General features: G+C 43.5%; 1 protein-coding gene across 7 annotated transcripts in view; it reads left to right on the top strand.

Moving 5' to 3' along the window:
* The window catches only part of FILIP1 (filamin A interacting protein 1), a 266678-nt gene that overhangs the window by 240244 nt on the left and 11669 nt on the right, over positions 1 to 14765 (top strand). For 6 of the 7 annotated variants that reach the window (XM_068551635.1, XM_068551634.1, XM_068551633.1 and 3 more), the window contains 2 exons: positions 4768 to 7573; positions 10946 to 11659. In XM_068551635.1, coding sequence (XP_068407736.1) covers positions 4768 to 7573; positions 10946 to 11152 — 3013 coding nt within the window. In that variant the 3' untranslated portion in view covers positions 11153 to 11659. Of the gene's footprint in view, positions 1 to 4767; positions 7574 to 10945; positions 11660 to 14765 lie in introns of those variants that run through there. The other variant, XM_068551636.1, reaches the window with a different exon arrangement.

The following is a 14765-nucleotide window of genomic DNA, read 5'->3' as shown; positions in this document are numbered from 1 at the left end:
AGAACAGATGAGGGTGAGCAAGAGTGGAAGCTGAGAGTCAGGTTAGGTTGCTATTGCAATAATACAGATAAGGGATGACGGTGGCGTGGGCCAGGGTAAGAGCAATAGTGGGATAAGTGACGTGGATTCGAGATGTATTTTGAAGGTAGAGTTGACAAGGTTTATTGAAGAACTGAATGTGGGCTTGTGAGAGAAGGACAGAACTCAAGGATGACTCTAGATCTGGGGCCCAAGCATCTGGAAGAATTTGGTTGTAGTTGACTGACGTGAGGAAGATCTGGTTGGAACAGGTGCAAGGGAGGGTTGGGAGCTCAGAGAGATAATGACTAACAGCCCCGCGGGCTCATGGGTGACTGATGAACAATGTCCCTGCTGCTGAATGGGTTGAAGTCAGCAGCAGGGAGAGCTTGACTGTGTCTGAAGGGCTCTGTGCATTGACCTGTCTTTCTATTAATCACTGGGGTTGTGTTGCCATTGACACAGTGCTAGATGTAAACTGATATATTGGGTGACAAAACAGTCCGAGGAGGATCTTGACAATTCCAGAAAGATAGGTGAATCAAGTAAGATGAAGTTAACCTAAACAAACGCAAAGTCTTGCGAATTTCAACTGTTCAAGCAATACCGGTTTGAGGAATAGCATTGTTAAAAGCACACTGTGGTCAAACAGATCTGGTCTAAAATCCCAACCTGCCCCTTCTTAGTCCTGTTCCCATGATTAAGTCAAATGACTTCCCTATTTATAAAGTGGCAGAGTAATGCCTTGCTCAAAGTGTTGTTATGAAAATGAAATGAAATAATAAAACACTTAACACACAGCCTAGGTTGTAACAGATAGTTGGTAAATAAAATGTTTTATTATCAAAAGACCTTTCTTCCTATCCTTTATTTTTAAAAAAATTAACTATTAGTAAATATTTGAGTTTGGAGTGGGCTTTTACGAGCCTCTTGAAATAATATTAGGACTCAAGGTTTTCTCATACCTGGAACATTATTTTCCTGGAACAAGTTTTCTTGTCAGCCGGAATTCCACCTGAAAATGTTAGCTGTCTTCTCTTTATTTTTACAACTTCTGCTTTCACCTCTTTCTGCCTTAAGTTTAATAACCTATTTTATGCTTTCAATCATATTTTAAGTCACTCTTTTATATTTCTTTACAACTTTTCTCCCTTTATCTGACATCTTAGAACACTTTGCAGGGCTTTTAATATTATTTTTCTTAATATATTTTAAAATTGAGATATAATTTACATATTACAAAATTCACCAATTTTAATTATACATTTTGATGAGTTTTGATAAATGTGTGCACCATAACAGTCAGAACACCGAAATCCTCTTATTTTGCTCCTTCAAAAGCATGATTACATGGAAATGCCCCATAATGTACAGCAAATTAAGTGTTTAAAGCACAAAGTGAAATTGTAACTATTAGAAAATTGTTTGTGCAATAGTCATTATGCTTTGTGAATAGTTGCACAGTGATGTGATAATGCTTCTGAATGCTTGTTTAATGTAAAAAAAGAGGATTTCTAGATATGGGGGAAGAAGAAAAAAAACACCTGAAAGTGGAATGCCAAATTGACTGGAAAGGTAGATAAAAAGAGACAAGCAGCCTCTTTCTTTGGCACTCCTGTGTTTTTCCATGGGTCTCTCCTTGTACCTCTCTCTCTCTCTCTCTCTCTCTCTCTCTCTCTCTCTCCCAACAGGTGTTCCATAGCTCCTCCTCATTCTTTTCACCCCTTCTTTCTGAGCATTTCCCAAACTTTTTTCTCTATCCTTTCCTTTTTCTCTCTCTGCATATTTCTCCTTTGGAGATCACATTTATTTCCATGTCTAAGGGACTATCACCTCCCTTATTGAAATAAAAACCCAAGAATTACCAAGCTTTTAGCACTGTAAGTTTCTATGTAGGGAGGGATGTCTGACAAAAGAGTCCCAAGATCTCCTATGATTTCCTTCCTCCTGGGCTTCTCTTACTTTATTACCACTGTTCCTCCCACTAGATCCCAGATGTGTGCTGCTCCAACATTAAACTTCTGGTCCAACTGTGGATAAAATCATTTCTCTTTTTTCTCTCTAATAGAGGTTAGAACTTAAAAAAAAAAAAAAACTAAAACAAACAAGCAAACAAACAAAAAGAACACTAAGACCTGTGGGAGAGACACAAAAAGCCTTAATTTAGTTTAGCCTGGTCTGCAAAACATCATTTAGGGTTCTAATATTCCCATAAGCATGTTATAGGTTATCTGAAGGTTGTTCGTCCACCAGGACTAAGGATAGACAGACCATTAGGGCTATCTTTCCAGTCTACACAGAGAAGGCTCCCTCTCTCATGTGAGGTTTCCCACTTAAGAGAAACTCCTCTTCTCCCAGAGCTGATGACTAGAATGACCATATTCTTTAAGAGAGGCCATTGCTAATGAGATCAGAGACATTCATTGTCTAATAGCCACTAGTAATAGCCAATTACTGGCCTAGTAACAACCACAACATGCATTCGACAAAAATTTATACTCAGCTCAGCATAGTAAGGACTTTAGTTCACACAGCCCTATGTAGGTGGCTTGAGCTTTATTTCTAGCTCAAGCTTATTTATTTGTTCTTTCTTCCATTTATCCATTCAGTCAATATTTCTTGAGCACCTCCTATGTGTCAGGCATTGTGCTAGGGGGTGAACAAGGACCTGGCGCCCACTCTCACAGAACTTTCATGAACAGAGGTAGGCAGACATTAAAAAATTATAAGCTGATAAGTGTTATAAAAGAAGACTGCAGGGTATTATGAGAGTTTCTAAGAGGATCTGACTTAGTTTGGTCAGGGAAGGCTTCCTGAAGGGAGTGACATTTGAGTGAGACTCAAAGGACAAAAAGTCAACCAGATATATTCATGTGTGTGTGTGTGTATGTGTCAGGGAGAAAGGAAGAGCGGGGAGGTACTTCTAAGCAGAGGGTCCAGCGTATTTGAGGAATGTTAGGAGCTTAGATAACAGGTGAGAGATCAGCTTGAGATGAACCTGCCCAGGTGGTCAGGAATCACATCAGTCTGGGCCTTGTTATGGATTTCATGCCTCTGTTCTTAAAGCAATAGGAAGCCATGGGAGTGTTGACTTAAAAAAATGCACAACGTGAGAGTTGCAAGTTAAGCTTTACTGGGGGCAAAATGAGGACTACAGCCCCGAGAGGGCGTTTCAGATAACTGAGAAACTGCTCCAAGGAGGTGAGGGGAGGAGCCAGGATATACAGGAGTTCTGCAACAAAAGGGCAGGTAGTCGGAAAGTCAAAAGATTATTGTTAATTAAAGAAAACCAGGTATCTCAAGTTAAGGAATTTAGCGCTTTTCTGTGTATGGGAATATGCAAGAGTCTGGGCTCACTGAAATCATTCCTTTGATATGCACCTCAGCTACCTGGGGCCAGTATCCTGTATTTTCACATCCTGAGTTTCCTCAGGGCTCACTGCAGGGAGTGGCTGCAGTCTGATGGCGGCTAGATGGCAGGTATTCGTTTCAGCCCTGGGTTTCCTCAGGGCTCACTGGCTCACGTTGGAGGGTTGCAGTTGTTGATGACTGTGACACCCTTTGTTTATTGACGTGGCAGGAAATATGCCATTTATAAATATTCCATTTACCAGGAGTGACATGATTATATTAGAATTTGGGTGAGAGTAAGTAGTAATAATCATAATGATAACATAAACATAATTATAATAATAATATAATTATAAATTTATAATATAAAGTGTCATTTTAGCTACACTTCCTATGGGCCAGGCACTGTTATACGTGCTTTCCATATATTAACTGATATGCACCTCAGACAAACCTTATGAATTAGCTACTATTTTGATGCTCAATTTATAAGTGAGAAAAGTGAGATACACAGAGGTTATATAACTTGTCCAAGATCATACAGCTAGGAAGTGGCACAGCTGAGGTTGTGAGGGGACCAGTTTGGAGGCTGTTGCAGAATTATCAGCAGATGCTCAGGACTTGGACGGGAGTAGAGACAGTGGGGGGGCATTAGGGCTATGGGTTAAGGTGTATATGAGCTGTAAAATTTATAGGACTTATTTTCAAAGCACTACATTTCTAATTGTTGGCACGTTTATTTATTTGTTTGTTTCAATCATGGTAAGAACACTTAACATGAGATCTACCCTCTTTAAAACATTTTAAGTATACAATACAGTATTGTTAACTATTGTCTGGTATACTTTTCCACTTGCCGTTGCTTCAGTTCTCAATTTCTGCCCATACCCTTTCTCACCTGTTTTTCCTATTTCTGTTAAAAGTATTATTGTTTGCAATTATTCAGACCCAAAGCACTGAAGTAATTTTTTTTCTCTCTCTCTCTCTCCCTTCCTACCAGTTAATAAGCGGTCACAAAGTCCATGTTATCTTTTGCAAAGTTGTCACAATTCAGCCTATTCCTCCCATCGCTAACGCCCTGCGCACACAAATTATGAAACAGAAACTAGTACCTGAAAAGCCCTCTTCATGCTCCCTTCTAGTCGTTACCCTTCAGTTTCAGTCACCAGCATCCTGACTTCTGATTAGCTTCATTAATGGCTATTTGTTAAACCTTCATACTGCAGTAATTGATAAGGGATTTATTGTAACAGCATTTTATTTTATTTTTATTTAATATCTAAGAGAAACTTCTTTGCAGACTAATCTTTTAATATGTATATGAAATATTTATGTATGATATAATATACAAAGTTTAATGTAATAAAATAGAATATTTTAATATATTTTGTTTTCTAGGTTGAAAAAACTCCTTGAACAAGAAAAGGCTTACCAAGCCCGCAAAGAAAAGGAAAATGCTAAGCGGCTCAACAAACTGAGAGATGAGCTTGTGAAACTCAAGTCCTTCGCGCTCATGCTGGTGGATGAAAGGCAGATGCATATCGAGCAACTTGGCCTGCAGAGCCAGAAAGTACAGGACCTGACTCAGAAACTGAGGGAAGAGGAAGAAAAGCTCAAAGCCATCACTTCTAAATCCAAAGAAGACAGGCAGAAATTGCTCAAGTTGGAAGTGGATTTTGAACACAAGGCTTCGAGGTTTTCCCAGGAGCATGAAGAGATGAACGCTAAGTTGGCCAATCAAGAGTCTCACAACAGGCAGCTCAGACTCAAGCTGGTTGGCTTGACTCAAAGAATGGAGGAGCTGGAAGAGACCAACAAAAATCTTCAGAAGGCAGAAGTAGAACTTCAGGAACTAAGAGATAAAATTGCCAAAGGGGAATGTGGCAACTCCAGCCTCATGGCAGAAGTGGAAAAGCTTCGGAAGCGCGTACTTGAGATGGAGGGTAAAGATGAGGAGATCACGAAAACTGAATCCCAGTGCAGGGAACTGAGGAAGAAGCTGCAGGAGGAAGAACACCATAGCCGGGAGCTCAAACTTGAAGTTGAGAAGTTACAGATGAGAATGTCTGAACTGGAGAAACTGGAGGAAGCATTTAGCAAGAGTAAGTCGGAGTGCACCCAGCTGCATTTCAATCTGGAGAAAGAAAAGAACTTAACCAAGGACCTGCTCAATGAATTGGAGGTAGTCAAGAGTCGGGTTAAAGAACTGGAATGTTCTGAAAGTCGATTGGAAAAGGCTGAATTAAGCCTAAAAGACGATCTCACAAAGTTGAAGTCCTTTACCGTGATGCTGGTTGATGAAAGGAAAAATATGATGGAAAAAATAAAGCAGGAAGAGAGAAAAGTGGATGGACTCAATAAAAATTTTAAGGTGGAACAAGGCAAGGTTATGGATGTAACGGAAAAACTCATCGAAGAAAGTAAGAAGCTTTTAAAACTGAAATCTGAAATGGAGGAAAAGGTATACAGTTTGACCAAAGAGAGAGATGAGTTAATAGGCAAACTGAAAAGTGAAGAAGAAAAATCCTCTGAATTAAGCTGCAGTGTTGACTTATTAAAGAAGAGGCTTGATGGGATAGAGGAAGTGGAGAGAGAAATAACAAGAGGAAGGTGTCGAAAAGGACCTGAGCTCACCTGCCCAGAAGATAACAAAATTAAGGAGCTAACACTTGAAATTGAGAGACTGAAGAAACGTCTGCAACAACTGGAGGTGGTGGAAGGGGATTTGATGAAGACAGAAGATGAGTACGACCAGCTAGAGCAGAAATTTAGAAGCGAGCAGGATAAGGCCAACTTCCTCTCTCAACAGCTGGAGGAGATAAAACACCAAATCGCCAAGAATAAAGCAATAGAGAAAGGTGAGGCGGTGAGTCAGGAAGCCGAGCTGAGACACAGATTTCGGTTGGAAGAAGCTAAAAGTCGAGACTTAAAAGCAGAAGTCCAAGCCCTGAAAGAGAAGATTCATGAACTGATGAACAAAGAAGATCAGCTTTCTCAGCTCCAAGTGGATTATTCTGTCCTTCAACAAAGATTTATGGAAGAAGAAAATAAGAACAAGAACATGGGGCAGGAGGTCCTCCATCTGACCAAAGAGTTGGAGCTGTCCAAGCGGTACAGTCGCGCTCTCCGGCCCAGTGTGAACGGCAGGAGGATGGTGGATGTCCCCGTGACGTCCACTGGCGTCCAGACGGATGCTGTCGGCAGCGAGGCAGCGGAGGAGGACACGCCAGCGGTGTTTATACGCAAATCCTTTCAAGAAGAAAACCATATCATGAGTAACCTTCGACAGGTGGGACTGAAGAAACCTATGGAACGTTCCTCTGTCCTAGACAGGTATCCGCCCGCGGCCAACGAGCTCACCATGAGGAAGTCTTGGATTCCATGGATGAGGAAAAGGGAGAATGGGCCCCCGGTGACTCACGAGAAGGGGCCTCGAGGCGGTTCCAGCCCGGGGCACCCAGGAGAGCTGGTTCTTTCGCCCAAGCAGGGCCAGCCCCTGCACATTCGAGTGACGCCCGACCACGAGAACAGCACTGCCACTTTGGAGATTACGAGCCCCACGGCGGAAGAATTTTTTTCCAGTACCACCGTCATTCCCACCCTAGGGAATCAGAAACCGAGGATAACCATTATCCCATCACCAAATGTCATGTCTCAGAAACAGAAAAGCGGAGACGCTGCTCTCAGCGCGGAGCGAGCCATGTCCCCGGTCACAATTACTACCTTCTCCAGGGAGAAGACGCCAGAAAGCGGAAGAGGGCCGTTTGCGGACAGGCCCACGTCCCCCATTCAGATCATGACCGTGTCCACATCGGCGGCCCCGGCGGACATCGCTGTCCCTCCCGAATCCCAGGAAATGCCCGTGGGAAGGACTGTCCTCAAGGTCACGCCCGAGAAGCAGACTGTGCCAGCCCCAGTCCGGAAGTACAACTCCAATGCCAATATCATAACCACGGAAGACAATAAAATTCACATTCACTTAGGTTCGCAGTTTAAGCGAGCCCCTGGGACTTCAGCTGAAGGAGCAAGCCCGGTGATTACTGTCCGACCCGTCAGCGTGACCGCGGAGAAGGAGGTGTCCACCGGCACAGTCCTTCGCTCGCCCAGGAACCACCTCTCGTCTCGCCCTGGCGCGAGCAAGGTGACCAGCACCATCACCATTACACCGGTCACGACCTCATCGGCCAGAGGAACCCAGTCAGTGGTGAGTAGAGGGGGCTCCAAAGTTCACGCCAAGGCGGGGGCCGCGGGGGGAGTGAGAATAACGCAGTGCCCAGAATACAGCAAAAGCACGTGCCCCTCCTCCACCCGAACCCACTACCAGGTGTCTCCTAGGGGACTATCTACATCAAGAAACAGGAGTAAAATGTGGCCTAATACTGTATGAATTTGAGCTAATTATGAGGGATAATTTTTTTTTCATATCAATTATGGAGACTCCAAAAATCCTTGCAAAGGTGGCCTCTTGCAGTGTCAGCATATGGGAATAATAAGGTTTAAAGTTTGATTTTTATGTTTAAACTATTTTGAAAAATGGAGACTGGAGAGAAATGGTCAATATGCAGAAAATTATTAAAACCGTTCCTGGGTTGGGCTTCCCTGGTGGCACAGTGGTTACGAATCCGCCTGCCAATGCAGGGGACACGGGTTCGAGCCCTGGTCTAGGAAGATCCCACGTGCCGCGGAGCAACTAAGCCTGTGCGCCGCAGCTACTGAGCCTGCGCTCTAGAGCCCGTGAGCCACAACTACGGAGCCCGAGCGCTACAACTACTGAAGCCCGTGCGCCTAGAGCCCGTGCTCTGCAACAAGAGAAGCCACCACAATGAGAAGCTCTCGCACTGCAAGGAAGAGTAGCCCCCGCTCCCTGCAACTAGAGAAAGCCCGCCCGCAACAGCTAAGACCCAATGCAGCCAAAAAATAAAAATAAAAATAAATAAATAAATAAACTATTCCTGGGTTATAGTTCTAGAACCTAAAATATTTAAAATACATTTACGTATGGTCGTAGTCATACTTTATTCGAAAAGTAAGATTAAAAGATTATTATATCCAAAACTTTTTTTAAAGTAAAAAAGAAGTGAGTTTATATGTCTAAACACTGTATTTTATTAATAGTATCGTGCAGAGAGCAGGTGCTCGATAAATATTTAGGTAATACCAGCTGGGAGGCTAAATGAAGGATTATTAAAAAAGCATGTCCAAAGTATAAAAGCCAGAACTTAAAAATGAATTCTATTTTTCAAAATACCTCCAGTGATTTTCTTCATTTATTGAGGACAATTTGTAGATGAAATTATAGAAGAGCATGCACTACTTAGATGTTATTTTAAACTAATAGACTAGAAATTATGATTCCTAATCTCTGAATAAATTCTGCAGCATATATTAGAAACTCTTAAGAAGGAGAGGAAGCTTATTATTTAAGTATAGAAACTGTGGCTCATTTTCCCATATCTTCACTATAATTTACTTTAATTCTCTGTGCACAAGCATAGACCCAAGACAGGCTTCAAAGTGTGAATTACTTACTAAGTGCTTTGCCAGTGAAGTTTTTTGTTATTGGCTCGATGGGAGCTGAATAGCATTCAGAACTGCTCACCCTTCTCAAATGGTTCAGTGCTGCTTTCATTTAAGCAACACAGCGTAGCTTGGATTTTTATAAAAACTAGTGGAGGTGTAATTGTTGTAATTTAGAGCAGATTTTCTGCTGGAACATCTTATTCCCATTTTAAGGGTCAGGTCAAGATAGGCTTCCCTTCTGTAGCAGCATTTTGGATTACCGACTAAAGCCCATACACAAATAGGATTTCAAAACAACTGTCTGAGATTTCTAAGGCCTAAATGATGATTCACATACTTCAGGTATATCAGATCCCATAAGACCAAGGGCAACAGAAAGTTTGGGAATACCCCTCTCAGAAATCGAATAGTGTGGCTAGTTCATTTGTGCATTTAGTCAACATTTATTGACCATTAGCAACACTTTAGGCATGGGGTTAGATGCTGACTGTAAAGAGGACCTGTCGAAGTTCTTGGCTTAGTGGGAGAGGCAGGATTGAAACCTCCTTAGTGGTTCTATGAGAGGGGTATGTACAAAGGAACAAGCAGAGAAGGCTTCACCGGGGGAAGAGGTCTTCACAGATGCAGAGAGAGGGCAGCGTGTGCACAGGCGCGGCGATGGCAATGTGAGGAACTGGCTTGTTGGGAATGGTGAGCAGTCCCTTTGCGCTGCAGCAGCTGGGGCTGGAGACAAAACGCAGGAGCAGAAAAGGAGAGGCTCACTGGGGTCAGATACTGAAGATGCGTGGGTCTTCTTATGAAATTGACATTTAATCTCAGAGAGTAGACAAAGGGACCCAGAAACAGGGTCATGATTTTTAAAACTACATTCTTTATGTTTTAGGTATGTCTGTAAAACAATTGAAAGGATAAATTGGAGGAAATAGAGGCCGAGGTCAGGGATACTGTTGCAGTTCTGTAGGCTGGAGATGGTGTAGGCTTGAACTGCCGTAGCGAAAATGAGGACAGAAATAGACTGAAGACGGAATTGAAGATTTCATGACAAACTGAGTACAGAGGGCAGCTCTGAGGTTTCTGGCTTGGCTGTAGAGGTGGATAAAACGAGAAACCCAGGGGGGACTACTGTTTGGGGGAGAAGTTAAGTAATGTTTGGGGCCTGTTATAATTGAGATGCCTGAGGGACACTGAAAATGTCTAGTGCGTGGTTGGAAATCTGGATCTGCATTTAAGGAGGGCATGGAAGGCTCGAGGTCCTGGGACTCAGCAACATGTAGGTGACAACTGAGGCGATTCTCAGGGTGAATGTGAAAAATGAAAAGAGGGCCGAGGATGGAGCATGGTGACACCCACATTTAGAAGGCAGGCAAGCTGGAACCAGGAGCCAGCGCCAGAGTTAAAAGGAGTCGTCAGAGAGAGGAGGGGAATGGGTGAGACCCAAGTAAGAAATCACAGCAGGAGAGTTTCAGGAGCACTTCAAGAAGGGGGGGTGTGGGGGACTTCCCTGGCAGTCCAGTGGTTAGGACTCCGAGCCCTCACTGCAGGGGGCATGGGTTCATCCCTGGCCGAGGAACTAAGATCCTGCATGCCACGCGGCATGGCAAAAAAAAAAAAGAGGGTGTGGTCAGCAGTGACAATACAAAAAAGAGAAGATCTGGCCGCCTTAGGAAGGGAAAGGAGAGCTGCTTCATGTAAAGAAAGTGAGGTGATTTGGGGCACAGTAGGAGTAAAGATGCCTGAGTATACGCAGGGTGTCCTGCAGCTTCTCTGTGAAGTAGGAGTGAAGGTCGTCTTCAGTCAGGGTAGAGGAGGTAGGCGAGGGGCTTGAGAAGAGAAGGAAGAGTGGCACAGATGTTCCGGGAGAGGGGAAGGGGTGGGGGGGGGGGGCGACTGGAATGGACTAGACACCGACTCCAACTTGCTGACGATAATCTGATCTGGAGAGGGGTCGTCTGTGGGTAGTTCTGTGGCAAGAGCCCTGCGTATGCTCAGAGTGATGGCACTTCCGGGGGAAACTCACCAACATCGCCCTTGCGTTTCTGTGTTCTCTCTCTTACAGTCGGGACAAGACGGGTCATCCCAGCGGCCTACACCCACCCGCATTCCTATGTCAAAAGGTATGAAAGCAGGAAAGCCAGTAGTGGCAGCCCCAGGAGCAGGAAATCTGGCCAAATTCGAGCCTCGAGCTGAGACTCAGTCTATGAAAATAGAGCTGAAGAAATCTGCAGCCGGCAGCGCTACCTCTCCTGGAGGGGGGAAGGGCTGAGGGCAGTGGCGGAGGGGGTATGTCGCGCCGATGCTACTGCTGCCGTCTGTTCGTGCCAACTCTCTACATGTACTAACTTAAGTTTTCGATATCCTGTTCATAAAATAATCAACTAATAGCCACGTGTCTTTCCTATTTTGTGGATTTGTTTTGATCCTGGGGAACAGAACTAACTAGCAAAACTACCGTGTGCTGTGTGCTTTGCGGAGCATGCTGGGCCCCAGGCAGGGCCTGACTTCTAGACCCAGTTTTGCTTCTAGAAAGTGGACCCATTAGTTAAATCAGTAAGATATGGGGCCTGGATCACAGCATCTCCAAAGCCGGCTCCTGATTGTTAGTCAAACATAATAGGCTTTGTTCCACCATCATTGATTTTTCAAAAACTCTTTTATGAAATAGGAAATAGGTTAACAATGGTCATTGGCCTCCATCAGATTCCAAATTTGCTTCATGTGCTGGAAACAAACAAACAAACAAAACCCCCAAAACAAAACCCATCTCCTAGTTATCACAGGGCCTGGACCTCTAAGGTTTTGCAAAAACAAAAGCCTCTGAGACGATTTCAGGAAACAATTTGAATGTGAAATAAAATGGAAACGAAATATGGAATACTAAAAACAGAGTTTTACTTATTTGTGTGAGTGTGTATTGTAAAGATTTTGGAATTTTAGAACCGTTAATGTCAGACTCATGCTCTATTCAAGTGTGCAACGGATTTAAATTGCGGAGCAGTTTGAATAGAGCTGCCAAATGGCCCTTTATAGCTCAAGAGAGGTTGTAATGGATAGAAAAGAGCGGACAGTAAATTTTGATACATTGTTGCCAAGAAATAAAATGACATCATGCATAGCTTAATTGAATTGAAACATTTTCACAGTCAAGTGTGGACTTTACTTTGCAAGTATAGAACCAGTTCATGATTGTGTGTGTGTGTGTGTGTGTGTGTGTGTGTGTGTGTGGTGTGGTGAAGTGTATTATTATTACCTGTGTTTGTATCATTGTTAATTTTAAGCATGTTTTCATAAGCATGAAGAGTGTGTGAATGCAAAATGCCAGCGTCCGTGAGAAGATTAAACGTGTTGACGTGGACATGGTGCTTGGTAGTCAAATAACCACAAATGAGCTCAAGGCTGATAACCCCCAGCTTAGCATCTGAGGTCTCAGGTAGGCAGCACCTTTGTCGAAATCTTTGAGGCAAGTGGGTGAACTTTACAAATAACACAGTGAGTATTAAGTTACAGGTTGCTATTTTCTACTTCTAAATTGTGAGGGTTCCAGAATCATTTGAATAGTCCCTGCTCCTGATATTTGGTAAAAGGTAGATTTTTTTTTTTTTAAGATATATGATTGCTTTTCAGCCCAGGAGTCATCGTGCTTCATGGTATAGAGACTGTCCTCTGAGTTCTTTCCACACTGTTCTTCCGGCCCCTTGTAGAACTGGGGCTCAAATTGTGGATGAAGGAGATAGACCCCTCACAATATTCACATTTACTTAATCAGATCACTGTTGCCTACAGCTCAGTTCTCAGCAAATGTATTTTAAAATATTGAGCAACTATGGGAGACATGCCCTAATAATGGAATTTCAAGGCAGAAGGAGAGGGAGACTGAGAAAAAAAGACTTTATGAAATACGATTTTGAACAAGTTTAAACAGGAGATCTTGCCATTTCGAATACTGACTCGTGTTTTTTTGACAGGGAATTTCCCCCCTTTTGTAAAGCGGACGTGATCCCTTTCAGAAACAAGGACGCTCCACTGTTTTTCAAATGCCTCCCTGGCATTTAGGCTATTTAGTGTTACTGTACATGCTGTATTTGAGCAAACGGAGGTGTCAGGAGAAAGAAACACTGTGTTCTGTTTTATACTACCTGCCATTCTTCAGTGACCCTTATCCCAATCAAGTGTCACTGCTACTGTTTTGCTTTTTTACCTGCTCACACCATGCTTATGTCGGTTCTGCCCGGAAGCTCATTCCATCTGCAGGGAGAGGCTGTAAGGGCTTAACCGTGAGCGGACAGGATGTTTATACATAATCTGGATCTTGGAATACAGCCACCTGCAAAGGACAACCGCTAAGAAAACTTGGCGGCACGACACATATTCGCTTTTCAGAAATGATAGAGTGCAACTGCCGTGGCAGTTTTCCTTTGTAATTTTAGAACCAACTCCACATTTATTGGCTAGCTTTGTTTTCAACTGCGTATTAGAAATGAAATCCACCAGGGATTGGAGATGGAGGATTCCATGCACTCCGTCTCCGGCTTCTATGTGTGAGTATAGTGCTTCTAGGATGCAGTTTCATGTGCTTTTGTAAGAGTGAATGGGATGAAAAAGTTAGAGTCTTTTCCCTGTCCTGAAACATAGTACTGTGTAGTGAAATAGCAGGGGTGTCACTAGGGCAGCTAGGAACAGCTGCTGTCAGGTCCCGTCCTGGGGAGGGAGGGGTGCCGTTTCCACAGATTTCAGTGTGACGGCTCCCTCTGGGGACATGCAGGGCCCCATCCACACAGCTACAGAGGCAGCCCTGGTCTTAGCCTCCTGAGAATAATTTTTGTGGGTTGGCTGTTTCCACATACTACGATGGTGGCCATATTCCATGCACAGTACCAGAAACATTCCAAGATGGGACACGGCCCAAAAGGTATTTATCATTTCTTGAAAATGACTATCCTGTCTAGGTCACCTGCTTAAACAGAGTCATTCAGTTTCTACTGGCATCTTTATTATATTTTCCTTGAGGACAGGTTAACGGGGAGCATTTGGGCTGTCTGGAGATTTTAGGGTATTCATTAAGGGGAGGGTGTTACCAGATCTCTTAGTTGAATGTCTTTAAGAAAGAAGTGAAGACATAGCTTTGATGTGCAGTGTGGGAAGAGTATAATTTCAGGGAAACAAAAACCTGTCCAAGAATGTGCGATGCACAAAGATTTGAATTTCTCATTCCTTTCATAGATTTGGAATACTGGGGAGAGAGCAAGACTTTCCTGGTTGGGAAAACCCCAGGGATATTAGATGAGAAGGGCACGTTTATGTGGGCGGCAGGAGGGCAGAGAGAGAGCAAGAGGTAACAGGATGAGCACGGAGGGGGCTTCCCAGTAAACAGGAATGCATTATTCCCAAACCTCCCAACCCAGCCGATGGTCAGTGCTTCCCCCCTACTTCCTCCTCCAGTCTCATCCTTGGTTATCTCCTCACCCTCTGCTCTTTCAACTTCTCCTTTTCACCTGTTACCTCCACATAGGATGTAAATATGCTCTGGCCTCTTCCGTTTCAGCACAGTTTTTCCTTCAGCCATGCAGTCCTCTATAGCTACTGCCCTGACCCCCTTCCCTGCCTGCCCGGTGGAGCCACTGACACAACGCTCGGCCTTTTCTGCCTCCACTTCCACTGTTCCCGTTGATTCTTTAATTATTCTTTATTTTTGTGAAAGTAACTCATACACAGTTAAAATACAAGCCAGTGCTAAAAGACAATGAAAACAGCTGTTTCTCACCTCACCCCCCACCCCCTTTCCAAACTCAGCTCTACTCCCTGGAGAAAATTATTTCTCACTCTAAATTGATAAATTGTGGATATCTTTTTCTTCCCATTATTGTTTTGATGCTTGAGAA

The sequence above is a fragment of the Eschrichtius robustus genome, chromosome 9 (genome assembly GCF_028021215.1).
Source record: "Eschrichtius robustus isolate mEscRob2 chromosome 9, mEscRob2.pri, whole genome shotgun sequence".
Lineage (NCBI taxonomy): Eukaryota > Metazoa > Chordata > Mammalia > Artiodactyla > Eschrichtiidae > Eschrichtius > Eschrichtius robustus.
The sequence above is the reverse complement of the archived record's forward strand: the minus strand, read 5'-3'. Positions and strand labels throughout refer to the sequence as shown.